General features: G+C 45.0%; 1 protein-coding gene across 1 annotated transcript in view; it reads right to left on the reverse strand.

Moving 5' to 3' along the window:
• Positions 1–9403: 9403 nt before the first annotated feature.
• The window catches only part of DOCK10 (dedicator of cytokinesis 10), a 118568-nt gene continuing 100679 nt past the window's right edge, over positions 9404–27292 (reverse strand). The window contains exons 45-56 of the mRNA XM_066556246.1: positions 26593–26808; positions 25839–25896; positions 25411–25509; positions 23762–23868; positions 23171–23293; positions 22132–22245; positions 17111–17257; positions 16568–16778; positions 14386–14576; positions 13630–13730; positions 13154–13292; positions 9404–10115 (exon numbers count right to left, since the gene is read on the reverse strand). Coding sequence (XP_066412343.1) covers positions 10002–10115; positions 13154–13292; positions 13630–13730; positions 14386–14576; positions 16568–16778; positions 17111–17257; positions 22132–22245; positions 23171–23293; positions 23762–23868; positions 25411–25509; positions 25839–25896; positions 26593–26808 — 1620 coding nt within the window. The 3' untranslated portion in view covers positions 9404–10001. The remainder of the gene's footprint in view (positions 10116–13153; positions 13293–13629; positions 13731–14385; positions 14577–16567; positions 16779–17110; positions 17258–22131; positions 22246–23170; positions 23294–23761; positions 23869–25410; positions 25510–25838; positions 25897–26592; positions 26809–27292) is intronic.

The following is a 27292-nucleotide window of genomic DNA, read 5'->3' on the forward strand; positions in this document are numbered from 1 at the left end:
TGTGTGCAGGGTGACATTCAGCAGCTCTGTGTGTGTGTGTGTGCAGGGTGACATGCAGCAGCTCTCTGTGTGTGTGTGCAGGGTGACATGCAGCAGCAGCTCTGTGTGTGTGTGTGTGCAGGGTGACATGCAGCAGCAGCTCTGTGTGTGTGTGCAGGGTGACATGCAGCAGCAGCTCTGTGTGTGTGTGCAGGGTGACATGCAGCAGCAGCTCTGTGTGTGTGTGCAGGGTGACATGCAGCAGCAGCTCTGTGTGTGTGTGCAGGGTGACATGCAGCAGCAGCTCTGTGTGTGTGTGCAGGGTGACATGAAGCAGCAGCTCTGTGTGTGTGTGTGTGTGCAGGGTGACATGCAGCAGCTCTGTGTGTGTGTGTGTGTGTGCAGGGTGACATGCAGCAGCAGCTCTGTGTGTGTGTGCAGGGTGACATGCAGTAGCTCTGTGTGTGTGTGCAGGGTGACATGCAGTAGCTCTGTGTGTGTGTGCAGGGTGACATGCAGCAGCAGCTCTGTGTGTGTGTGTGCAGGGTGACATGCAGCAGCTCTGTGTGTGTGTGTGTGTGCAGGGTGACATGCAGCAGCTCTCTGTGTGTGTGTGCAGGGTGACATGCAGCAGCAGCTCTCTGTGTGTGTGTGCAGGGTGACATGCAGCAGCAGCTCTCTGTGTGTGTGTGCAGGGTGACATGCAGCAGCTCTGTGTGTGTGTGTGCAGGGTGACATGCAGCAGCAGCTGTGTGTGTGTGTGCAGGGTGACATGCAGCAGCTCTCTGTGTGTGTGTGCAGGGTGACATGCAGCAGCTCTCTGTGTGTGTGTGCAGGGTGACATGCAGTAGCTCTGTGTGTGTGTGCAGGGTGACATGCAGCAGCAGCTCTCTGTGTGTGTGTGTGCAGGGTGACATGCAGCAGCAGCTCTGTGTGTGTGTGTGTGTGCAGGGTGACATGCAGCAGCAGCTCTGTGCGTGTGCATGGCTGCTGCAGGGGCTCCCTGGGGAAGGGACAGAGTGCAAACTGCCACCAGCAGGAAGCAGCACCTGCACAGCCAGCACCACTGCTGAACAGCTTTTGTAGCTGTCTCACTTGCCAAATCCCTCTTGCTCCCCTGACCTAGGTGAGATAAAGTCAAAAAGGACTCCTTGCTACTCTAGCACAATGATTTTTTTTTAGCTTACCACAACATTTTGTCCTGGACAATCCACCAGCAGCAGGTGTGTGGATGTTTTCTGCGACATGCTGCAGCTGGAGGTGTGTCCTGCCTCCCAGTGGCATGGGAGTCCCTGTGCAAAAAGACAGAGCCTCCCTTTCCTGGGGCTAAACCCGACCAACAGAGCACAAATAGTGACATTGCAGCTCCAGCAGCAGTGCCTCAGGCTTTCACCTGGGCAATCAGCTAATTACTCACTGACCAGATTCTTTACAGGGCTGTTTGGAGCAACCCCAGTTTTAGCTATGGGGGTACCTCCCCTCCTCTGAGCTGGCACCACTCTGTAGCCAAACAGAGGAACCTGGAGGCCCATTTTGGTACATTATACAAATGCTGAAAAATACCCATTCTTATTCTGAAAAGTGTGGCTTTTGGGTCTTGCCTATTGCACAGCTGAAACCTGCTATTCCTAAGCCCCTTCCGAAGGACAAGGGGGAGAGCAAAAAAATGCACTTGCTTACTTTTAACAAAAAATAACAATATTTATATAACCTTTACCTTTTTAACAGGCCCATAGAAAGCGGCATGGAGATCTGCAGAACCCACGCACGTGTCACCTATGTACATTTTCAGAGCAGAACCCATGCACAGGTCACCTATGTACATTTTCAGAGCAGAACCCATGCACAGGTCACCTATGTACATTTTCAGAGTGCTCCCAGCAGAGAGACAGTGACCCAGGGGCTCGGCAGGACCAGCCCAGGAGGGAACTACGAGGCTGCAGGATGCTCTGTCCTGGCATGGAAGTGGCAGTGCTCCACTGAGTGGGATGGGGACATGGAACAGGGGGACACGGGGCATGGGCCAGGGGCTGCCTTTGGGCACAGACAGGAGCAGCAGCACTCAGGGGAAAGAGGCAGAGCCCATGGAATCCCCCAGCCTCACGTGTAGCCGGGAGTGAGCGGGCAAACCTGGCCTCGCCTCCCTCTCATGATTAATTAAACTAATTAAACACTCCCTCTCAGCCACAGCTGAGTGGGGACTCGCTCATAGCCTGCACAGCAAGGCAGTTGTGGGGAATGAGCTCCACAACCTCCTAGAAACAAGATGGCAAAAATCAATTATATGTGTAAAGCATTCTCAGGTTTCGACATCTCATTAGGTAATGATGGCAAAAGTTATCTGATGAGCCTGTTAAATGGTAATTGTTTAACTTATTAATGTCTGCTAAGCATCCTTTTCCTTTTACAAGGACCATTTGCCTGACTGTGCCTTAACTCCCACATGTACACAGAAAATCCCACATGTCCCAGATTAAATGAAGCTTTGATTTTGAGCATTCGAGGTTCCTGAAAGGGGTCTGAATTCCAGCAGGGGATGCTCAACACTTTTGAAAAACGAAGCTTAACCTGAAAATGTGAAATAGAAACACCAAGATACATGAGTCACATCTGAAAACCTTGGTTTTGGACTGGGCTGGCATGAAGTTTGGCTACAGAAACATTTCAAACTTTTAAGAGGGCACTTTAGGTGTCTGTGTTGAATTTCCAAGGCTCTGTCCCTTTAAATGGATCCTCAAGTTAGTGTGGAATAATCAGAATTAGTCTCTTTTATGCCAGCCCCCTGCAAGCACAACATATGTTGCAGGGTACAAACCCATGCCTCATGCAAGACAATCTTTATGCTCAGCTGGAGATTTTCATAATGAGGAGCTCACAACTGGGCCCAAATTTACCTGCACAGAGCAATAGCTTTCAAAGTAAAACAAGCCCTCAGTCATGGGAGAGAGCATCATGGTTACAGAGCACAAAATACATCCTAAAATTATTATGATTTATAATAATAATTAAAAAAAAACAATAATAATAATTTATTACTCTTTCTTTTCTCAAGCAAAACACCCCATATAAAGCATGAATATATTTGAAACCCAGCAGCTATAAGGTATCTCACCACAGGCAATCTGTGCAATGACATCTAAATCAGAACTACAGACAACATCACATGGCATTTGCAGGTCACAAAAACCCATCACAGTGTAAGGAACACCCTCACAGCTGTCCCTTACAAAAAGTGAGTGACTACAGCTCACTGAAGCAGCACGTGGGGAGCATAGCTTAAAAAACACTCCAAAAATTCAGCTTCTGTAAGATGAGGAGTGGTTCATAGGAAAAAAGGAAACTGCTGCTATTCAGATATAAGATGCTCTAGTGAGTTATGAAAAACCTCAACCTGGACAGAGATGTCAATAATTATGATTGCACTTTTGCGTTACTGAGAATTTTCTAAAATTGCCTGTACATTACCAACTCAATGAAACATTACAAACTATGCACATATCTTGTGTAGGCTATAACTCCAAGATTAAAGAGTAATGCACTCATTACTCTGACTCCCACCTGACTGTGCCTCAGAGATGCTCTTGAAGGCCCAGGACATGGCCAGGGCTGATGCCAAACCTCTCTTGGGTACGGCTTCCATGAGGGACAGCAGCACCTCCTCCCACTGCGCCATCAGCCAGAACTGTTTGGGTGTTGTCATCTTATTGCAAAAGTTCCATACCTTCTGGGTGATTTCTCATGGGCATCCCCTCACAGCACTGACTCCTTCTTCTTCACAGCTCAACCAACAAACTCCAGCTCTCTCTTCACCCAGCTCACCCACTCTTTTGTGGCACTCGTCTTATTGGACACAGCTGTGGCCTATTAAGGGCAGGCCTGTTCCTAATCTTTGGTGATTGGTACAGCTGCAGCTCCTCAGGTGTGAGACTGCCTTCTGCACCATCTTTATTTTCTTACATCCTATCCCCCCACATTTGAGTGCCAGTGTTTTTGCATCTTGAGGCTATAGTGAGAAATACACACACCATTTACTGACTAGGAGGCTCTCCCAGATGAGCTCTTTACCATCCTCCTTAAAACCACTCAATACTCTCTTGGCCTGATAATCTACATGCTGTGGCAGCTTTCCCCTAACACTGCTGGTTTCACTGTACTTTTACTTTTTCCCATCTCCAAATGCTCCAACACATGCCTGGAAGGTAGGAAAGTTACTTGATATTTTCCATAGCTAATATTTCACCAAGGAACTGTGCTGGATTGTTCTTGAAAAGAACAATAACGTTCTCATTTCCTCCCCCAGCTGCCCAGCGAGCTGATGGCTGCCCAGAGCTGCTCTCTGTGGACTGCAAACAAAAACAGGCTGGAAGGGCCCGTGTGGGCACCCAGGCTGGGGTCTGCATGCTCTGCCACTGGCCATGAGCCCACCCTGGGCTGTCAGGGCTGGCTCAGCCCCAGGGACCAGCCTTGTTTGGAAGAGAACAAACTCTGCACGTCCCTGATTTAAGTAATTTTGAAACAAAAGCATCAATTTGGCATTTCCCAAAATTTCCCCTGCTTTTTCCAACTAAGATTGGTTATTCTGTTCAGTTTTAATTAGCAAATAATTTCAGTTGTGTTTCCCAGTAGGAAGGGTTCTGTGTTTGAAGTCGAGGAGAGGCCAGCCCAGAAGGAGGCAGTGGAGCAGAGCTGTGAGAACGGCCCCTGCACAGGCTTTGTGAGGAGGCAGGGGATTACAGCCCTTGGCCCCTGTGATCCAGGGTCCCAGCCTTGGCAGCTCGGACCCTGCCCTGCTCCAGCACCTCTGACCCTGGGAAGTCCTGAGCCCCTGTCCCCAGCTCTGTGTTCACACTTGGACCTCCCATGAGCCATGCTCTGCTGTGGTGCACAGCAGCTGTTCCCATCACAGCTCCCCTGAGCAGGCAGAGGCTGTTCCCATCACAGCTCCCCTGAGCAGAGGCTGTTCCCATCACAGCTCCCCTGAGCAGGCAGAGGCTGTTCCCATCACAGCTCCCCTGAGCAGAGGCTGTTCCCATCACAGCTCCCCTGAGCAGGCAGTGCCTGTTCCCATCACAGCTCACCTGAGCAGGCAGTGCCTGTTCCCATCACAGCTCACCTGAGCAGAGCCTGTTCCCATCACAGCTCACCTGAGCAGAGCCTGTTCCCATCACAGCTCACCTGAGCAGGCAGTGCCTGTTCCCATCACAGCTCACCTGAGCAGAGCCTGTTCCCATCACAGCTCACCTGAGCAGGCAGAGCCTGTTCCCATCACAGCTCACCTGAGCAGGCAGTGCCTGTTCCCATCACAGCTCACCTGAGCAGAGGCTGTTCCCATCACAGCTCACCTGAGCAGAGCCTGTTCCCATCACAGCTCACCTGAGCAGAGCCTGTTCCCATCACAGCTCACCTGAGCAGGCAGAGCCTGTTCCCATCACAGCTCACCTGAGCAGGCAGTGCCTGTTCCCATCACAGCTCACCTGAGCAGTGCCTGTTCCCATCACAGCTCACCTGAGCAGGCAGAGCCTGTTCCCATCACAGCTCACCTGAGCAGAGCCTGTTCCCATCACAGCTCCCCTGAGCAGAGTGCCTGTTCCCATCACAGCTCACCTGAGCAGAGCCTGTTCCCATCACAGCTCACCTGAGCAGTGCCTGTTCCCATCACAGGCTCAGCTGGGAGCTGAAGCCAAGCAGGGGCTCTCCAGTGGGCAGCTGGCCCATGGCACCTTGGCAGCCCAAATGGTCTCCCCAGGAGGTTTTCTCTCCACTGTTGCACAGTGTGTGCTCACCAGAATGGGACCCTGCCCTTCCTTGTTAGGATCTGTGTACTTGGGGCCACAGCAAAAGCAAAAGAACCTCAAACAAAGTAACAAAAATCCCCTTCCCACTCCATGCTGTGGCTTCCAGATAGCAAAGTGATGGCGGAAGGAGCAGGACACCAGTGTGGGGCTGGGTGGTTTATGCCAAGGGGTTCCTGTCCAAGCAGCTTGTGTGAAAGCAGAGGGGATGCAGCAATGGTGAAGCTGAAGGTCCTTCCTGGTTGTGGTCATAGTTCTACATGGACTTGGCTGTTCTTTGCCTTTCAGATTTTATTTATAGTTTATAGTTTTTATTTATCTCAAAGCAATTCTCTTAAATGAGACTTGCTTTCTAGTTTGTTTGGTTTTTAAAACATTCTTTCTTTTTCTACAGATTTGAATGCTTTCCTTTGAATCTTATTTCTTTGTTCTCATTTGATATTTGATTTAAACACCCTTTGATTTTAACTGCTTAGGTTCAGAGCTCACTTCATGGTTTTAATTTGTAGTGACTGTGAACACTGATTATTTTTGTGATAATCTAAATACTAAGAGAAAAATCTTCTGTGTGCACACCAAACTTGTTAAAAATTGGTAAACACATTCAAGTCCATAGCAGATATCCTGGACAGATCATCTGTCTTGAAAGATTCATTGCCCCATGTTACTTACAGCTGAAATACTGAGCAGACAGTGACCAGTTTAAAAAATGTTCAAACTGATGTAAAAAGTACCTGCAGCCTGGAGCTTCTCAGCACATGTGGGACAGCAGTTTTCGTGCTGAGATGGAAAAAGCCACATTTAAAGCTATGTGTGGATGCAATTTCACTTCCCAGATCCCAGGTCCATGGATGGCCAGCACAGGGGTGGTGTGTCTGGAGTATGAATGGTATAGATCATCCCCTTCCATTTCTCATTTGGATATTATCCAAAAATATTTTTTTTTTGAAAATTTTCCTCTTCAGATCAATATTACATTGCCAAGATAACATCTCTCCAGTGAATGTTAAGATATAATTACCCTGTAAGGAATGATTCCTATTAATCATTTAATACACCTCCCTCTAATTGAAATTTAAGCCTTTGGTTGTGGTTGGGTGTCACTAAAGATGTGATTAAACATAAAATATGTATAACACTTAACTCCTTTTGGGGTGTTGAGATAGCTCCCACTAAGTAACAAACATGAATAATTTCTTTTGCACTCTGTAAAGTTTCTAAAGCAGCTCAGTTTGAGTCTGGCTTGCACAGATCTCCCTCCCTGGATGAAAGGGAATCTGTCACCAGCTTCGCCTACAGCACCAGGGGGATGAGCCTCCTCCAGCTGGAGGAAAAGGTGTAAGAATAGATTGTGAAATAATTTACTGGAGAAACCCTCAGCCCCAAGAACAGCCAATCAAGATCTTATGGCTGCCCTAGACAAAAGGAGTCTCAAAGGGGAGCTTTTGGTAGGAAAAAAGAAATGGTGCAGACCTGATGTAATGCTATGAGTTTAAAAAGCAGCAATTGTGTGAAGAGCCTTTTCCTACAGCATCACAGACAGGCAGGGTGTGGGATTCAGTGCTACACATCTCACTTCTGCAGTTTGGGATGCTGAATTTCATCATGGGAAAGGGCCGAACCCCATCCTTGTAATCATCCTACAGCCTCGCATGCCTCCTGCATTTCTTTCATTCTCTTCTCTCAGACAGTGGGACAATCCATGGTTTAATGCTTTGTTTTCTCGCCCTGCTGCAACCTTGGTTCAAAGCTAATGTTTGTGCTAATTGCTTTCACCCGACTGTGTTTAAAGTGTGTGAACACAGCAGGAGGGGAGGAGCCATCTGGAGCAAGGACCCAGCTACACTCAAGCCTCAGCATCTCCAACACCAGCAACAAGGGAAGCCCAGAATATGGGCTGGTTCTCAAATCCCAGAGGAGGCTGCAGAGCTGAGTGCTTAAAATAAACCAAATCCCTTGGATTTGGATATAAATATATAATAATATATTATGTATTTATATCCAAACATATATATAATTTGAATATAAATAAACCAAGCCCTTGGACTTACTCATGAAACTCATTTTGTGTGCAAGCTATTGAGAAAACAATCCAGGGATTTCCTTACCTCTGCTTTACAGACCACAGCTTGGCTTCAGCCCAGCCTGCCATGTTCCCTCAGTGCAAACCATGCTTGTGCAATCCAGTTATTCCTGGAGGTGGCCACCAACAGATGTAGCTGCTCATTTCTTGTGAACATTAACTAGAAACAGTCTGTCTCCAAATCACCTTGATGGCATCTGAAGTACCCACCCATAATCATCATAAACACAAAAGGAGTCCAGTGAGACCAACCAACCAAGGGACAGAGGACTCGGTGCTCACTCACCTCTCCGTACAGCACAGTCCTGCTGCCACCTCTGATGACACATATATACATTATATATATATATATATCCTCCCATAGATACATATAAACAGCAGGTGTATATATATATATATATATATATATATATACAGCATAAAGCAAGTTACAATTTGGGCCAGACACCATTCCTTTCAGCAGATCACTGTTGTTGCACAGTGCAGTGTCCGAGGAGCAGAGCCGGGCCTGTCAGGGTGAGGATGAGGAGGGCTCAGCTCCTACTGAGCTGTGCTTGATGCTGCTCTGCAGTGTCCTCTCCCTTTCCTTGGGCTCTTTCCAGGTCCCAGGTCAGGGTCATGCTGTTGCTGCACTGATGCTGGAGGAGGGCCATCCCAAACCAAGGTGTGCCTGTCCCAACCACTGCCCTCCTTCCCCCACCAGCCAAGGACACTGTGGGGTTCCAAACCTTAGCCAAGAATTCTGGAAAACTGCTGATGTGCAGAGTGAGACAGCAGCAGGTGCTGGCAGGTGGAGGCTGGGTCATGGCACCTCTACCTTACACTCAGAGATGAAGGTGGGGGTGAATTCAGAGCCCACCCCTGACTTTGGACTGCAGGGCCAGGCTACAGCTCCAGCTGAGATGCATCAGTTGTGAACTTGGGGTGTTAGGAGAAGAGACAGGAGGGCAGAATGAGGCAAAACACTGGAAAATTCCTCCTGGTAACCCCAGGTAGAAAGCCACAGCACTGGCCTCTGCCCTGAACAAACCTGTGGAGGCCTCAGGGCAACCACCAGAGCTTCTCCAGGGGAAATGAGCTGAACAGAAAAAAAACAGCTTAGCAGAATTGTGTGCACAGGAAGGAAGAATTCTAACACACAGGTACTACAAGCAATGACTGCTGCAAGCAGGGGTTTTCTGTCAATGAACATGAAGGAGTGTGGGAACTCCTAAGAGCTGGAACAATCACTTCACTTTATCCCCATGTGATGCAGAAACTGAAACAAACATCTCATAAAGGCATGTGGCTTCCCAATGTGCCCCAGGGAAAATCTGGGATTATGAACTTCAAAGGAAAATCTGAGTTTTCTTGGTCTCAAGCAGGAGAACTACACCAAGCTGCTTTTTAGGGTGACTTCAGTCTGGGGCCATGGAGAGAACCCAGAGCCATGTTCTGCAGATGTCATAGGTGCCTTTATCAGCATCCACAACATCACAGAGAGTTGGGATGATCCTGATCTCCACCACTCCAGAGAGTGCTGTCACAGGAATGAACCAATGCACAGAGCTTCAAAGAGAAAATTTTATGGACGCTTTTATACACATACACAAATATTTTAATATAATGGTAACTGAAATGTTATCCATATTCTTAGTACTGTCATAATTAACTAAAAAGATATTTTTTAAAATTTTGTAAAAATGACATATTTTACACATCTTCTATTTACAATTGCAATATGCTTAAATGTTATAAAACATCCACTCTGACCTTTAAAATATATGTATACTAGGACTTAGTATTAGATATATTATAATTTATAGCAAACTTAGAGTTTGCCGTGTACCTATCTATTCAATTGGAATTTTGTAATCAGCCTGGCTTAATAAAGGCTGCTCAAAACCAAAAATTGACAACAAAAAAGAAAAAGAAAAAAGAGAGGAAATGTGCAAATATTGGGGCAGGCAAAAAAAAAAATCTCAAGCTTGCATTTTTTAAAATAACACCATGAAGACTTCCAATAAATTAAAAACTTAACCCTCAAATCCTTTTCCTGGTATTGTCCATCAACTTAATTTTCAGTACTATTAATCTAAATGGAAAAAATAGCCTCAACAACAAAGGACAAACCCCACCCCAGCCAGCAGCTCTTCCTGAGGCTGCAGTCAGGCATCAGGGTTTGCTGGAGTGGCTGGCACAGAGGTGCTGGCTCTATGGATGACTCGGGAATACGTGCGCTCCATCCCTGGATGCTTTGCTGAGTCCTCCTTGTAGGCAATCTTTTCAGGGAAAAAAAAAACAAAAGCAACAGTGAGAGAGATCTGAATTATTTGGTGTCTGAAGTGTCTGCTGTCTAACCAAGGGTTTCCCATTTTTTAATTGTTACACAATGATGCTAAGGATCTGACAGAGGAAAGGGACCTGGCCCTGGTAAATGGAGTCTGCAGGGATGGGGCTGGGCTGACTGCTGCCAAGCTCCATGGTGTTCCCTGAACTGCACCACTCTCACACAAGTCCCCTACACTTTGCAAACTCCTGGACACCTACATTAGCACCTCCTGACCATGGCACAGACAGGCCCAGCTCTGCCCACGCTGTCACTTGGGGGTGCAGCAGCCCCACAGAGCTGCCCAGGCTGGGCAGCAGGGCTGGGACCAAGTGCCAGGCTGAGCCTGTGGGCAGAGCTGCAGTCGAGCAGCAGTGGAAAAAGCTCTGCCCTGTCCTAAAGAAGGAAGATCTTTTTCCTGAAGAAGCTCTTCTAGCCTTGGTAAAAGCCCTTTATAAACCTGTCATCCTCCATGAGTGCTTTGAGGAAGCATACAGAGCAGAGACAGGGTGATCCCCACTGACCACACGGCACCAGCACTGGAAGAGAAGCCTCTCCCCTTGACAAAGCTGCAGGTGCAGCCCTACACCATCAGTGGCAGCTGTCCCTGGGCAGGGCTGCAGGCCAGCCTCCCCTCAGCTGTCACCGGGCAGACCTGAGCACAAACAGCTCCAGCAGCGTGGGCAGCTCTGGGCAGGAGCTGCTCTCACATCCTGGGCTGCAGGGAGGGCACCGGGACTTGGGCACGCCCTGGCAGCCACTTTTGCTGCTATTGGCACTTGCTTTTGCATCAGGGGACTCTCGTCCAGCTGCCTCACTGGCCTCCCCAAAGTTCACAGCTAGGATCCTAAAGAACAGGCCTCTCAAGACTGCTCATGGACAACACATCACACATACAGCTTAGATCTTTTTCTAAACTCCCTGAGAAGGGAGAAGGGAAATGGAACAAACATATCCAGCAGAAAAAACAGCAAGTGAGGGAAGTATATGACATTAAAAGAAAAAAATAGATGTAAGAAAAATGAACATACCACTTTTGGCTATAGTATTGAGGGAAATGTTAGACAGGGAAGAAGAGAAGCTGTATAAGCAAGGACCATGACAGAGCTGTCAGAAAAGAAAAACAAAAAAGAGAAAAACAAAAAAAGAGAAAAACATATGGTGATGAAAAAGTCACTGTCAGTAGGTGAGAAACAAAACTTTCTTGATACAACCATGGGAAAGATGGCAAATTGTACTGGTGTAAAGCACACAGCACAGATGCAAGAGAGCCTCAAGCTTTCCAACTGTGAGATAAATATTTCAGCCACAGTTTATGGCATGTGATTTCTCTGAGGAAATACTCTGCTCAGAAGCAGGGAGTTCATGACAAGAGGAGTAGAGTTTTCTCAAAACCCCCCACTGCCCAAAAAATGGGGCTGTCACGTTTTAGGCTTCCCCAAAGTATTGTAAGTGGGAGACTGTTTTCAGGGTGGACTTTAAAATTCAGATGATTTTGCTAAAAGAGATGACAATTTTGACTTTTGTTGGATGAACTCTTTACACATTAGCACTGATTTGTACACATAATTTTGTATTCTTTAGTATGAAGAAAACTCAGAGCTCATGGATACAAATACAAGTATGAGCATTTAACAGAACTCTCCAAATGTTTTATGAATGCTGAATCTCATGGGCTGCTCATGCCTCATTTGAGCTGACCATCCATTTTCCATTCTGGTGGGAAACAGTGGTTCACACAAGACATATGGTGCTGCCTATGCACACTGACTGATGGCCAAAATAACTTCCATGTGAGATGCATGGATATTCATTAACAAACAACACTCTTAACACTTACATACTTAACAAAACAGTGATAATTACTGGTTAGAATCACTGGAAGGCTTGAGGTTCACAAATCTTTATACACCTGAAGAGGAGAGGAGCACAACTCCCAGGCCTGCAGCCACCCCTGACTCCATCCAGCGGGCACCAGGCCTCCAAGCAATTGGGAGCTTTACAGCCAAGGAAAAACTCACTCAATGCCACAGTAAGTACAACAATGGCAAGAAATTCAGGTCAACCCTTATTCTACTCATAAGTGAAGATGAATAATACAGCATGGGGTAATGGAGAGCCATGTAGGCACTTCTGTGAGATGCCACCACTGATACCAGTTGTTAAACCAAGTTACTGTGCACCAACAGGGCTTTTGGATGCTACAGGCACCTGGAAATGCAGCACAGCTGCTAGAGAGGAACTATTTATCACATGCAATCTAAGGTACCCTGCCCATAAACATGCAGAGATATAATTAAACATGGTTTAATTAGCACTTCAGTATGCAAATTGCTCAATATTTAATTTAAACTGAAACTATTAAAAAAAAAAGATCTGCCTGGACACAGCAGTAGAATAGCTGCAAGTGTGCACTGGAGTCCAATTCAGAATTTTGGGATACAATTCATATAATGTATATATGCTTGCTCATCCTTCTGAAGCTGCTAAAATACATGGCATCTATCTTGACAGTGTACTCAAGCAAAAAAAAAAAAATTTAAAAATAACCTTCTCTGAAAGCTGACCATAAATAGACACAATAAGGATACCTCCTGGGGTTATAAGCGACATCTTAATAGCAATTTACTGTTTTAATTAAATACAACACAGCTATAGGACAAAGCAAGCAAAGCATTGAGCACTAGTTTAGACTATTTTTCTATGCCTCTAAACCCCAGCCAGCATTTAGCCTCACAAACATTCAGCTTTTCAATATGTACCAAGGCAGAAAACAGACCTTTGTTGATCAGATATAGAATATACTTCTATTAAAAAAAAAAGAGGAAGAAACAAAACCCAAAACCAAAAAAAAAAAACAACCTGCTTTCTGTCACTATTGCATTGCAAGGTTTTACTTCTAGTATTTTTCTCTACAGCTTCATTTGTCACTAGAAGACACAATCAGCCCCCCTCATGGAGCCCAACCAGCACCCAAATAGATGTTCTGACCTGTTCATTCATAACTACAGAGAGCTCGCTGAGCATGTCCTTGTAGTGAGACTTCATCTCTCCCTGGTACTCAAACTGGTCCTCCTTAATGAGGCGCTCGTTGACATCCAGGGCATGGCCACAGGCTTCAGCAAACTGCCTGCAAGCACCAAAACACAAAAAACAGTGACACAGCTTTTGTAGGAATGAAAAAGCCTATCTGTACACACACAGTGCTGCGTCTCTTCTTCCCCTTGCAAACTGCACCTTGTTGGAAGTGAATTTCAGAACTCATTCTCACATCAAAAGGAATGTATTCTACTCGGGTAGCCCAGAACTACAGTAAATGTTTCTCAGGAGTGACTTGTCAGATGGGGTAAATGCAGATGTAACTTAGGCTGGTTCAAATCAGCCTGACTCCATGTCTTGCCTGCCTGTGCCATGCAGAGTGTCCTATGTGCTATGTGGGGGGTGAAAAGCCTAATATTAATGTTTACCTGAAGATTTCCTTCAGAAGCTTAACTTGATTATCAGGATATCTCTTAGCATTTGTCTCTTCAAGAAAAGCTCGCGCATAGGCCATTGGTCCAGCATTTACCTGTGTGAGAAATGCACAGCTTAGGAACAGAGAACAAGCCATACACTGTTGTTTCTCTTGTGCTCCAGGGCTTGGAGACTGGCCTCAGGCAAGCTAGGCTGTGAGAAGAACATCCCCTCAACTCCTTCTGTCACCAGGATGGAAGCTGAGGGGTTTTATTGAGGAAATAGGAGCTGCTCAACCTCGTACAGGCTGCAGATCTGTGCTGGCCTTTCCAAGTCCCCAGCCAGATGAGCACCCAGACAGTTACGTGTTTGTTTGTAGATACTTCAATGAGAGCATCAGGAATACCTGTCACAATCCCAGCTTTCTTGGATAGGGAATGACAAAGCCAATCCTAGCAAAACTCCCTTGAAGAATCCACCTGCTTGTGATGGGTCCTATTCTCAAGTGATACGGGACAGTCTTGTTGGAAAGGTCTTAGTTGTTATTTAGAGTAGACTTGAATTGAATAATTAGTATGAATAATATAAAACCAGCAGTCATCAATGCCAGTGGAAAACTTGCCATTCCTTAGTGTGTTTAGAGTGAGATCTAACAGCACTATAATACAAAGTATGCCAAAGACAAAAAATATCTCGAATGATGAAAATCAGAATAAAAATTTAGGTAGATGCCTTGAAAAAAGAGAAAAAAGGCAGCAAATGGACATTACCTTGACACTGACACTTCCTTGGAGCTTGAGCTGCAGTCGGATCATGTCCACTTCTTCCATTGTGCAAAGCTGATTGAGCTCTGAGACCTTTTTGGACATCTCATCAATGGCCACTTCGATGGGGTTCAGCTCTGTGCTGGTCTGGCTTATGACCTGAATCCTCTTCTTCACGTAGGGAAACAAGTGACTGGCTACTCAAGAGAGAGAGAAATGGCTCAGAGAACTCACCCAACAAGAGAGTATTTAGGAAAGCAGAACAACTAAGTCAAAGTATTAACTTTTGACTTTGTCAATCTCTTTATTAATCCATAAAAATTAAGTTTTAATCACTGAATGAGTAGAAGTGGCACAGCAGGTCCAAACTGAATTCTGATGTACCCGGCACTGGAAGAGCATTTCCTTTTGAACTCATCAAGGACTGCAGCCACACTGCACTTGCCCCTGGCCCAGCAGGCTCTGGAGCAGATGCAGTGCAGGTGCCACTCCAGCACCCAGCCACAATTGACTTCAGCCATAGCAGAAGCCTTGCTTTCTTCTCAAACTGAAAGTGCTTCAGTTTACACAGGAAGGAAATGAAAACACATGATTTTACCAAACAGGTGTGGGGAGGAAAAAAAGGAAAAAAAAGAGAAGAGACCATTTCCTTTAGTGAAAAGCACTGATGTGAGGTAGGTGCCAAAGGGAAAAGCAGGGGAGAAGAGGAGTCATCAAATTCCCACCTAATGGCAAAGATGGAGCAGGCCTGAGAGTGGTGGGAGCTGATGACAGCATGTAATAACCCAGGGAAAATATTCTGCCAGAAAAACAAGCCTCTGTTTTTGCCAGGCAGACCATAACAGACTTTTACTTTCAAGTCAGTGAAAGTACCTGCTTCACTAGAGATCTCAAAACATCTACTGCTGCCCAAGCACTTAAAAAAACCACACACAAGCTGTTCCTCCTTTCTTCTTCTTACAAGCAGAGCTGTGTCATGTAACAAGACACCCTCAGACATCAGTGCCTCTTTCCTGGCTTGCCAGAACAAAACTTTTAGGTGACTATGCTTGCACTGTAAGCAGTTTTTTTCACGCTGTCCTTTGGGGGAAGGAGATGCACTGAAGTTGGCAAGGAACTGGATTTTCTGTCACTTGGGAGCCTTTGCTGTGAACATCGGCCTCTCTGCCCATGGCTGCCCATGAGAACAACACCTCCATCTCAGTTCCTCATACATCAAAATTAAGACATGTCAAGTTTCAGCAGTAGTCTCACAAAGGAAGCTTTTTAAAAAGAGAGATTTCAATCATGATAAGGAGCAAAAAGTTTCAGTTTAATATGACTCATTAAGAGAAGACATATCATGCTCCTGACATTCCTGCCTTAAAACACTGATTGAACTCTTATGTCTAGCTTAAAAAAATTCTCTATAATGCATCTTACTCCCATTTTGAATAAAAATGTCTATCTGCAAGTTTTACTCTTAGCAGAACAGACATCCTACTTGGCTTTTTCTTAGAATTGTTTTTTATTAAAAGAAAATGGTTCTGAGGGCTAAGCTGCCTCCAGCAAACCACTCCCAAGTTACATCACTGCAAGAACAGTTAAGATGTTAATTATAAGGAAAAATAAATCAGCTGAATGAAAATAACTATCCCTAAGATGGTCAGCAGGTCTGTGAGGAAGACGTGGCCAAGACCCACAGTGAAAAGATGAGCTATCATCCTGCACAACACTCACCTGCAGATGAACCGACTATTAAAACATCATCCTTAAAGCAGTGAAGAGGTACTATTAACATTCAACCAAAATACTGTCATGGGAGCTGACAGAGGAATTATTCACCTTTAAAACTCTTTACTTCTAGTCAAGGCCTTTCATGGATCTCAGGGAGTTTGGCAAAGGCATTGTTATGGTGCATTAAGTCTGATCTGAGCTAAAACTTTTCTGATTGCCCTACATGCTTTGGAAGGTCTCCAAAATCCATGCATGCCCTTCTCCACTAAGCATCTGCTTCCAGCCAGCTCAGACCTAACAACCTCCAGTTTACTGCATGTCTGTCTCATTGGAGAGCAGGAAACACAGGACCTCCAGAGCTGGAAACAGGAGCCAGGCATGGCAGAGAGGCAGCGAACCAGCGATGGATCCCCAGCCCTTGGGCTGTCCCTGTGGGCTGGGCAAGGCAGGATGGAGCGGGGAGCGGACGTACTGGTGAGGATGGTGCGCCTCTTGCACTGCTCCTCCACCCCGCCGTGCTTCTTGCCCGAGAGCGTGAAGGGCGTCTCGAACACAAAGCGGTTGATGTTGTGGTGCATCTCAAAGTCTGTCCTGCGCTCCTCGGCCTCCTTCTCCTCGAAGAAAGGGGTCACGTAGGTCACCTGGATGTAGGCGTATTTGGGATCCAGGTCTTTGGGGTTCACCTGGGGGACAGTGGCAAACAATAAAATTACGTTAAGTGTGAGGAGCTTCCAAGGCATCCATAACATTTTTGATGTGTTTATTTATTTATAGCCACACTGATGAAAACTGAGACTTCTAAATGTAACGCTCAGATCATGGATGGATATAAGGGCATTTTACCAAGAGTTCCCTAAGAAGAATGGGACCTTTGACAATAGCCATTGGCAAAAATGGATGAGAGCTAAATGAGACAGAAAACAACCTGCTTCTGCACGGCAGCAAACATCTGCCTGCTCCTCTTGCACCATGCACTCAGTTCTCTCCCTCGTGCAAAACCACATGCTTTTCATACCTTGTTGGAATCCTGGATGATCTTCACGTTATCTATTCCAAACTTGTCTGCATAAAGTTTCATCAGCCTTTGAGAAATCTCAGACAAGCCAGTTAATTTGGGCTCTTTATAAATATACTCTTTACCTTCCTCTTCTTCAAAAAAGCCCTGTTTAGAAAGAAACAAAAGGATACAGTGAACATAACAGCCATGGCAAAAATGAGGTGCTTACATCAGGAATCAGTATACCCACCAGAGCATCCAGTAGGCCACTTCCAGCACCTGAGTGAAAAGGTTACCTCTGTCCACTCCTAGGAGACGTGTGCCCAGAGGTCAGTATTTATACTGGTCTGCAATCTCCAAAGTTACCCAGGAAAAGATCCCTACACATTTATTCACTTAAGAGACTGAGCAGCTTAAAGAGTTAAAGGGCTTTCTTGAAAACGATGATGTGTGTATGATGAAAAAACCCTCATGGATTAAAAACTACAATTAAAAATTCTTTAAATCTTAATAATTTTGTTCAATTAACAGCTGCTTGCTGGACACTGAGCCCAGATGGGGTGTGTGCAGCATGTCACCTCCAGTGCATCCTCTGGGAGCCAGGTGTGCAGGCACAGGCTGCCCATGGCCATGGCATGGGAGCACCTGGGAACCAGTCTGCATCTCCTCTGAGCAGCTGAAGAGAAACTCTGGTGGGCACCTTGAAAGGCCACATAGAACTGCAGCACTTCCAGAGACAATTAGCAAATTATTCACGTTTGAAAAGAAACACAACAAAAAGACACACAGACCATGTTCCTTTGCAACAAAGGTACAGTCTTGTTAAGGTCATTATTTAATACATTGGATGGACTTGGCAGAGCTTGAATAAAAGGGTTCACTGAAGAGCTGAACATGAATCTGTCAGGCTTCAGAAGAAATGCACACTCTGAAAGTTACCAGAGCATTGCACCAGCTGCAGGTGAGACACTCAGCTGCCCCAAGATGAACATGTACATCAGTGCTGCAGGAGCAGCTCTCCCAGCTGGGCAGAAAGCAGCAGGTGCCCCATGAACAAGGGCTGCATTTGTCCTAATGCCATGAGCAGCACCAGCCCTCTCCTAGGGTGTCATGTGCAGCTTGGTGATGGGCACCACTGCAGCTACACTCAAAACCTCTTCCTTTCACCTTAATGCAAAGTGACCCAGAGAATAACACCTGAAGCTGCAGGGATAGGGGGAAAGGCAGACAGCATTAATGAGGTCAGACCCAAGGCCCTTTGCACTTCACATGATGTGGCCTGGATGGCCAATTCTACAATATGCCTAAGCAAACTGCTATCTGTAGAAAAACAGAGAAGCAGAAATTAATGAAGGCAAGAGATATCTCCAAAATCTATTCAGAAGGTACTCATGCAAAATTCAGCTTTTTTACCTGGAAGTGTGTTTCAACTTTGCCCTCTAAAATTATTGATTAGGCAAATCTTCATCAAAAAAACCCAAACAGAATTAAAATAAAATAAGCTATGAATTTCATTACTTCTTTAGGACCTCCCAAGCTTTATTTCAATGGGGATTAAGAAATGTGTGCATCTCTGGCTTCTCCTTCAGTGAGGACAAGGGGCAATAAAATTGTCTTTGAATTTGGCAAGTGTCAGGAGTACTGTGGGCATTACTGGAAACCAATAACTAATAGCTGCAAGAGCAGCTCATCTGACAGCATCTTCTTCAGTCTCACAGGGACCTTCTAACATTGCATGATTTTTAACAACATTATCAATTAAATTCCATAGGCATATGAAGACCTTCACAGGTAATTAGAGAAAAAAATCTAGAGCTCCAAAGTTGCCATCCTACAAAAATCTGTTGAGCTGGGCAGGCAATTGACTTCCTGTTGATTACACTGAGAAAATATCTACAGGATCATAATCTGGTTTCTGATCTTGTTTCCACTGAATCAAAACTGCTTTATGTGGGAAAACCTCATTAGTTTGATGCAATCATACTTAAACATACTACTCTGCACTGTTTCTGTCAAAAGACATCTGCTTTCTGTTACTATTTAGTGTTTTCAACAAAATCCCTCCTGTTTTCCAAAATGATCACATAGCAAGCTAGAATATAGTTTATGCTCTTAAACCCTGATTCTGTGTATGTTTGCATCCTGGAACAATCTCTGCTGATGCTGCATGGCACACTGATATCTCTGTTAATCATTTTACTAAAAAAAACCAAAACAACCTGAAAACAAAAAAACTAAACAGATTTAGTCTTATCTCTAATACAAGAGACATCATTTAAGTAGATATTCCCTACAGTATTTCAGCTGACAAGTGATAAGCAGAAGTTAACTGTGAGCTATAAATAATCATGTCTGCCATATGCTATATGTCTGGCAAAGACTATTAAAAGTAAGATTAAATACTTTTCAGAAGCCAAATATCCTCCAGTTTCAGGATTTTAAAATATTAAGCAGCCAAGGTTACATTATCGATGCATTTCCCTGGATTATTTCCATCCTGGCTGGTTTGGTCCTGCAAGGACAATGCAGCCTCACAGATGAAAACTGTGACAGGGAGCAGCTGAGGGTGATGGAAGGCACATGACCTCCTGAACAGCAGGTTACTGGTTTCCACGAGCTCTGATGCTCTGAGAAACAAGTTATGACTGTGGGAGTTCTGATAAGGTCCTTCCTCATCCTCACACCCCTCCAGACACAGCCTTGGAGCTCACAGTACATCAGACCCTTCTCTGCCCTTTGGTGAAAGGTGCTGAGGTCAAGCCTTCTGCTTGACCTGCCAGGAATTGGCATCTAATGGTTCTTTCCCTGTCTCACCTCACAGTAAGTGATTGTGATCCCTATGAAACTGTGCCCTCCAGCTTCCCCAGCTTCTTGTACACACAGCAGAACAAACCCTCAGCTCTGCCTTTGCCTGACACTGCTCTGAAAAACAGGTCTTGAATGTCTGCTTATCAGCACAATATGAGTTCTCAGCTATTCAGTATATTTAACAGAATGTTTTTTGGCTCTTAATTCAAGAAAGATACTGACTTCTCAAACACTCATCTGTGAGTAAACTCATATGCACTGGCTAGTGTGGTCACTTGGGGGTGCAATGAGACATTGACATAAAGGCCTTTAACAGAAAGTGCAGTCTAAACCAGCAGCTGCCATAAGATCCAGCTCCCTGAGCTGGCAAATACATCTTGCTGGTGAAAACAGATGACTGTGTCCTCCCTGAGGATCACATTAATTCAAACCATCCTTGCACAGGGTCCCTGCAGCAATGCAGTAACCAAATTCTGCCTCTGCCTTTGCATGAAGAGCAGTTTTCAGGTGCAGCAGCAGATCATCTTTCGCCACTAAGAACCCCCAAAATTCTCCCTCCCAGTATTAATCTTTTGTTCTTTAATCTGCTTTCCCTGCAGCTTTTGTTTCAGTTAAGGAACAGCAGTCACATCACATCTCTCCTGCAAAGGGCAAGGGGAAAGCAGTGCCTGCTGCCTTTAGAGCCCAGTGACTGGGGGGAACAGACAGAGGAACACACAGCTGTGACACAGTCATACCCTTTAGAGCACTAAGGCTGTTTAAATGAAATTGTCCTTGTGGCACTAGCACCCTGGAAGTCATTGCACTTTTACAGAGATGCTAACCCAGTTCAGCAGAAGTGCTGCAGCTAAATTACCCCTGGGAGAGCCACTGGCTCTGGGAGAGTGCTGGCCAGAGGCTGCAAGTAGGAGAGCCTTGTTTTGCCCTGTGCTGCTCCCCTTTTGAGGAAGGGTAGGCATAAGGAAAACTCTGCCCTTTCTCAGGTGCAGCTCCTTGCATTTGGCAAATTCAGCTTTGCTAATCTGTCCAGAGAGCCAGGACCTGCCATTCCCCCTGAATTCCATTCGCTTGCTCCTACAAGGGACTGCCAGGGCCTTGGCCATGGCCATGACCTGCCCAGAGTGCTCCAGTGGCCACTGCCATGACCCCAGACTGACACAGCAGCCCTCCCCTTGGGAGCTGCAGTGCAGGCCAGGAAAGCAGGCTTGCATTCAAACAGCATTAATGCTACCCCAGGACTTGCAACAGAGGAAGAGGGGCTCCAATCCCAGTCCCAGTGGGGCTGGGAGGAACTTCCACTGAGATGAGATGAAGCAGCATTGGGCCCCACAGTGCACACACAACATGATGATAGATACAGCTCGGTAGTTCAGGTAACTGAACAAACAAAAGTTAGTTTGCAGGATGCAGCAATGAATGCAGCAATGTTATTTTATCTGCCATGAACCAAAGAATCGAGAGCACAGGAAAATTAATGTCAATTAACAGTAGAGGGAAGGATGAAGGATGTGTGAGGAGAATTAAACAAAACATGCAACAGAACTAGACTTACCACAGCCTTGAATAAGATCAAAAGGAGAAAAGAGCAAATTTCTGCATTAAAATCTAATTAGCAAACAGAATGATTCACATCAATCTGTTGTTTACACACTTTATAATTTAGAGCACAGGACATTTAATGCTTGCCAAAACCAGGACTAAAAGGAACATGCTGGATTGCTACACTGGTTTGTGGTGGAAGAAAGCACAAAATAATGCTTCAAGGGTGCTGAAGCACAGCAGAGGGAATAATGCTATTCTACAGTACATTGCACAGAACCAGAGGTAGCCTGGAAGCAGAAGGCAGAGTCAGTGAAAAACACAACAAAGCATCTATTCCATACTGCTCTGCTTTAAGATCTATTGGAGGAGAGTGCCATTTATCAAAGATGCCTTATCTGGTTCTACTTATGTTGTAGCTTGAAAAAACCTGCCCTGCCTCAGTCTCAGCTTTGCTTTATGAAGTCAAGAACTAAAGCTGACACAGAAGTCTGGTCTCTAATACACCCTAAATCCACAGCAGTGGTTTGCACAGAGGCAACTGAGAGCTCCCTGCTGACTAAAATCCTGCTGGGAGTCTGACCCATGAGGCAGCTTTCACCCTGGGATTCACCACCAAGTGCTTCCCTGAACTCTGTCACGAACAGGTCTGAAATCTGACTGTGGAGACAGGAGAGCCCAGGCTCACTTACCTGCCCATAGAATGCCACCCTGTAGTATCTGCCAAAGAGGCGTTTCTCAGAGTTCACCACCTCTGCAACCTTCAGGTAGGAGCGGTGGATGTCGTAGTACAGGTCAGACAGTTTCTGCATGGACAGACAGAGGCAGGGCAGGTGAAGGCATGCCAGCACCTTGGGAAATGCCACCACAGCTCTGCACAGCCCTGCTTGCCTTAGCTGGCTTCCCAGACCTTTGCCAAGACGGCTGGACGAGCTAAGGGAACAGTTTAACCTCGTTAGCAGTCACTAAAGAGTCACTGCAAGGTTTCTGTCATCTTCTAGGGGGTTTTGTGGCAGTGGAGCCTTTGTGTGCAGGCTCATAGAGCATCACCCCACCACCAGACAGTGCTGCTGACCTGCCAAGGGGGCAGAGAACCCAAGTGCTGTTCGTGCAAGTGAGAACAAGGTGCCAATACCTCCAATCAGCTCCCAACCCCACACAAAGATGTGCTTTCCACAGTTACCACTGAACAGCACTTTCTCAGGATAGTGAACCAAAATTTCAGCTAAGTTAACATCTGAGGATCTGCTTCCCTAGCATACAGCCTATTGCTACCTACCACTTTGTGTCTCTTTCAATTTAAACCCAGAAAAATCAGTAAATGCAATCATCATCTGGCTATCCATTATGTATTGAAATTGCCAAGTAAATAAGAAACTAAGAAACCCTGAAATTGTGAAGAAATCATGCAATTTATCAGCATTTTCTGAACTTAAATACAATGCAAATGTGCTCTTGGTTTAAAACCCATGTAAAAAATCATAGCCACTGGCTAAGACAAGAGGTTTATTTGAAATTTTTTTACAGTTACTGTTGCATTGATGCTGAAAAGAGGCAGGAAAGACACCAATGTTTTTGTTTTCTCACAGCACAAAACATTAAAAGGAGAAATTACAGACAGGAAGAAAGAAAACATTCCTTTTAAAAAAAGCACATTTTTTTCCCTAAAAGTTTTCATCTTTAGTGTTGCCTTAGGATAATTAAAAAGACCCAAACCAAACACCCACTTACTTTAAAGTCCCTCTGCTTTTCACAAACAGCAATGATAGGCTTGTTGACCTCAGCAATAAGCTCATATCTCTCAGACTTCCAGAGGTAGTCAACACACAACTCCAGCTGTTCCACAAGGATATTCTGCAATTTCACAAACGCAAATAGTTCAGTGACTTGACAGCTGGAGGCATTTAATTAATAGCAATGCAGCACAAGCACATATCCACTACTTCATTTTTATTCTGGAACTTCTGTATTAAGGTTTATTGCAATTGCACAATGTTTAATCAAGTATTGGTGACTTGCCTCCTCTTTAGACAAAAACCCTGAAATAACAGTAACATGAAAATACTTGAATAGTTGGCATCTCATGCAGAATGATGGGTTTGCTTCATGGCCTTCCCCTGCCCTGACTTTCAGCTCTGGTACTTTATGCTCTCCTTAGCTAAACACCACTGCAACAGCTGTGACATTTCACTCAAAAGCTGTGTGCCTTTCAACATTGCCTGAGTACACTCACTCTATTTTTTGCCACAACATGCACAGGATTCCACTAGAAACAACATTCTGTTAATACAAAACAGGTATGTAAATGTTAACATTGCTGACCTCATTATAGGGAGTATCTTGCATCCCAGAGTCTTCCTTCATAGCACCTTCTTCTTTAATGTTGGGGGTAATGCTCAGAAAAGCAGGCCATCCCATGGAGAATAAGCCTTGAAGTGCAAGTCACGAGAAAAGCTGTTAATGACTCAGTGACCAGATACTTCAAGAAGTTACTAGATGCCACTAAAACAGAGCTGATGAGTTCATTTCTTTTGCAGCCCAAGTAATGAGAGGCACAAATGGAGCTGATGGAATTTATAAGACTATTCCACATTTTCCTCAGTGATATAAATTCACTTCTCCAGGCAAAGGGGAATGCCAGCATTCTCCTGATGCAGTGTTATTCCTCTCTTCAGCATTTTGGTTCCGAGCTCTAAGTGCTGGCAGCCCTGGCAAAGCTTCACGTGCAACACTCCTTTGTGCACAGGAATGACCCTGGCAGGCTGAGGTGACACAATTCCCACCTGGGGAACCTGCAGGTGTCCCCCCTGTCAGTCCCCAGGACTGCACAGCCCAGGGGAGGAGGCTCCAGGACACACTGGCAGTGGCTTTCCTGTCCTGCCCTGGCTCAGCACTGCTGCAGAAAGCTCTGGCTGGTGGCAGCAGCTGTGGATGGAAAGGCTCATAAGGAATAAAACTGAGCTTAAATCAAGTATTTGCTGAGCTGAGGCCTTTAGTACCAAGGGTGCAGCAGAAACAACTTGCACAGGCATCACACTTAACAGATCAGCAAGGGTCTGCCCTGCAAGGATTTTACCACTGCTCTGGACTGGAGAAGGTAAAGCTGCCAGGGGAGGTGACAAACTCCTGAGAAAGCCATTAAAAATGTTTAATTTAACAGTAGGAAAATGCTACTATGGCTTAATTAAAAAGGCTGACCCACAGACACTGAGATGGGAGCCTCCATTTTCCCTCTCCAGTTTTGAAAACTGTTTAAGTTTAAAATCATCCAAATTCTTCACTCCAGCTACTATAATCTTTATTCAGGCAAAGTCTTTTAACACTACTGAACTGTCTCACAAGTGTTGCTCTTCACAGAAAGCTTCCTTCTAAAAGGATGCATTTTTTCATCTTGTCCACAGACACTTCCAAATGTATTGAAGGACTATAGTCTTTCCATGTTTTCTCTTCACCAGATATTTGCCCTTGACTGTGGAAATTGCTAACATATTTCATGCTGAGAATTACTATGAAATACAGATTTCATAAACTAAATAACCATTGGCATAGAAGCATTAAAAATATAAGCCTGCACTTTATTTTTAAATAAGTATCATAGATTTAAAATAGCCCCTTTATCTATACTAAGTTACATATGGACAACCAGATATTAATTCCATCCCCCTGCCCTCCCAGCTTTGGACAGCCAAGGAATTGGACATGGATTTGCATGCTAAACACCAATTGACCCAAGAGGGATTTTCCTGCAAAAGCCCATAACCAGAGACATTCTGAGCAATCCATCAAACCAGCCAAAGAGCATCAGGAAAGGAACTCAGGATGTTTCCAACATTCCTTTCTATAACAGCCTCCAACATGCACTAGAAACAGGTTTGATTTGGTTGATATCTTTCCAGATCAGCTGGAAAACAGCAGTTTGATCTCCTAATCGTGTTATTTGACCCACAAACAGGCACGGTTAGAGCACTCACTTCCTCCATTGTGAGTTGTTAGTAACACATTACTATCAGAGACTTGAGCATCTTCCAGGAGCATACGTGAGGTACAAATCTTTTCCATTTTCCAGTAACCTATGGTATTGTAAGATGGTATTAGTATACTGCTACTGGTATGTGTTAATACATGCATATTTAATAACAACAGACTGACAAGTGAAGCATTCTCCATTAGCACTGGCTTGCTAAACATTTAATTAAACCTCTTTACACAAAACACAATTTCACTGTTCCAGTCTAAGACAGAATTTATGATATATTTTAAAAATAAAACATTTGGGAAGAATTCAAACTGCTTTAAGAATACTTTACATACAAGGAAGGAAAGCAGGATAGCCAAAAATGATTTTTTTGAACAATAATATTTATGGATATACAGTTGGTTTTGGATATGTTGATCTTACCTTTTCTCTTCAGGTACTCTGCAATGAGAGCAGCAATATGAATATAGCACATAGCAGCCTGTAACGAGAGACCAACAGACATGGATATGTTAAAGTAGCCTGAATTAAAGCATACATGTGATAAAGAGCATATACTTTCAGCACTGCCAAATCATGAGGCAGAAAAAGGAAGACAAAAGTAATCTAAAAAAATAAAGGATTAAATGATGAAATTCTCTTCAAGTGTGAATTTCATGAGGTGTCTTACGTAAGTGCATAGATTTTCTCAAGAAACTATTAAGATGACTTAGTTAATAAGGTATCCCTAGGTTATGCAGTGGAATTTTGCATCACCCATTTAGTCTTTGATGAACATGGCAACACATTATAAGCAAAGCTCCTCTCCTGGGCCATAGTGAGGGAGAAGAAAACCCTTTCTGTGGGTTACTCACTGCCCATAACCTCCTCCACACCACAGCTACCGTGCCTGTTAGGGGCAGGCAGCAAAGATGCCAAGGTGACACTGCCCTCAGCTTCCCTGCCAGCCAGTTTCAAGTCTTTCTGCAGCATGTATCAGGCACTCAATGTCAGGCAAGCTGGGATGAGCATATCACATCTCCAGGTGTTTTCAGACCTCTACTCCTCTGATTTTAAATATATGAGAGACACTGTATGATTCTCTTAACTCACTACTGTTATCAGTGTTCCAAACCCCTTTCATCAGAACAGCTCAGCCTAAAGACAGCTGGATTTCCTGTTCATTTATTCACATTACCTCTGATAAATCTCCATTTCTTGCATGAATCTTGGCCATGCTTTCGAGCCACGTCCTGCGCAGCTCAGGAGTGCTGGCATAGGAATTGGCCAGGCTGTACTGCAGATCCACCAGCATCTCAGGGTCCTTCTCGTGCTCTTTCATCTGAGCTGTGGCCATCAGAACCGTCCTGATGCGCTTGGTCAGATCCTTCACCTCTGCTGGGAAATTAACGTTCTTTGGGAAAGATAAGCAATGCATCACTGAAACCATCCACAGAGCCCCATGCTGCACCCCCAAACAAGACCAAGTTCTGCTTACAGAGGGCCTCCATCCCCTCCCTAGCTGGGCAGGCTTTGGAGCAGTCACAGTTCCAGAGCATGCACACGTTGCACACAAACCCTGGGTGTTTTTTCCTGATGTCTCACAGGATGGTCCAAGTCCGTCACCTGTTCCACTGCCACGTCCAACAGCCCTGCTGAAGTCAGGGAACTGGAACAGGTGCTCCTCCATTGCTTTCTGGGTCCAGGACTGGACCCTTGCACAGTTTCCTCTGAGCAACAGCACCATGTGCTATAGATAGTCCTGCTTAACTACACTCCCAGCATGTTTCACCATGGGAATAAAGCACAAGTCTGGCTCCTGACCTTCTCACACTGTGCTAGATTAAAACAGAGTCCTTATATTACTCACACCAGCTGTTCTCAACATATTTAGCTCA

Source organism: Molothrus aeneus, chromosome 10, assembly GCF_037042795.1.
Source record: "Molothrus aeneus isolate 106 chromosome 10, BPBGC_Maene_1.0, whole genome shotgun sequence".
Taxonomy (NCBI): domain Eukaryota; kingdom Metazoa; phylum Chordata; class Aves; order Passeriformes; family Icteridae; genus Molothrus; species Molothrus aeneus.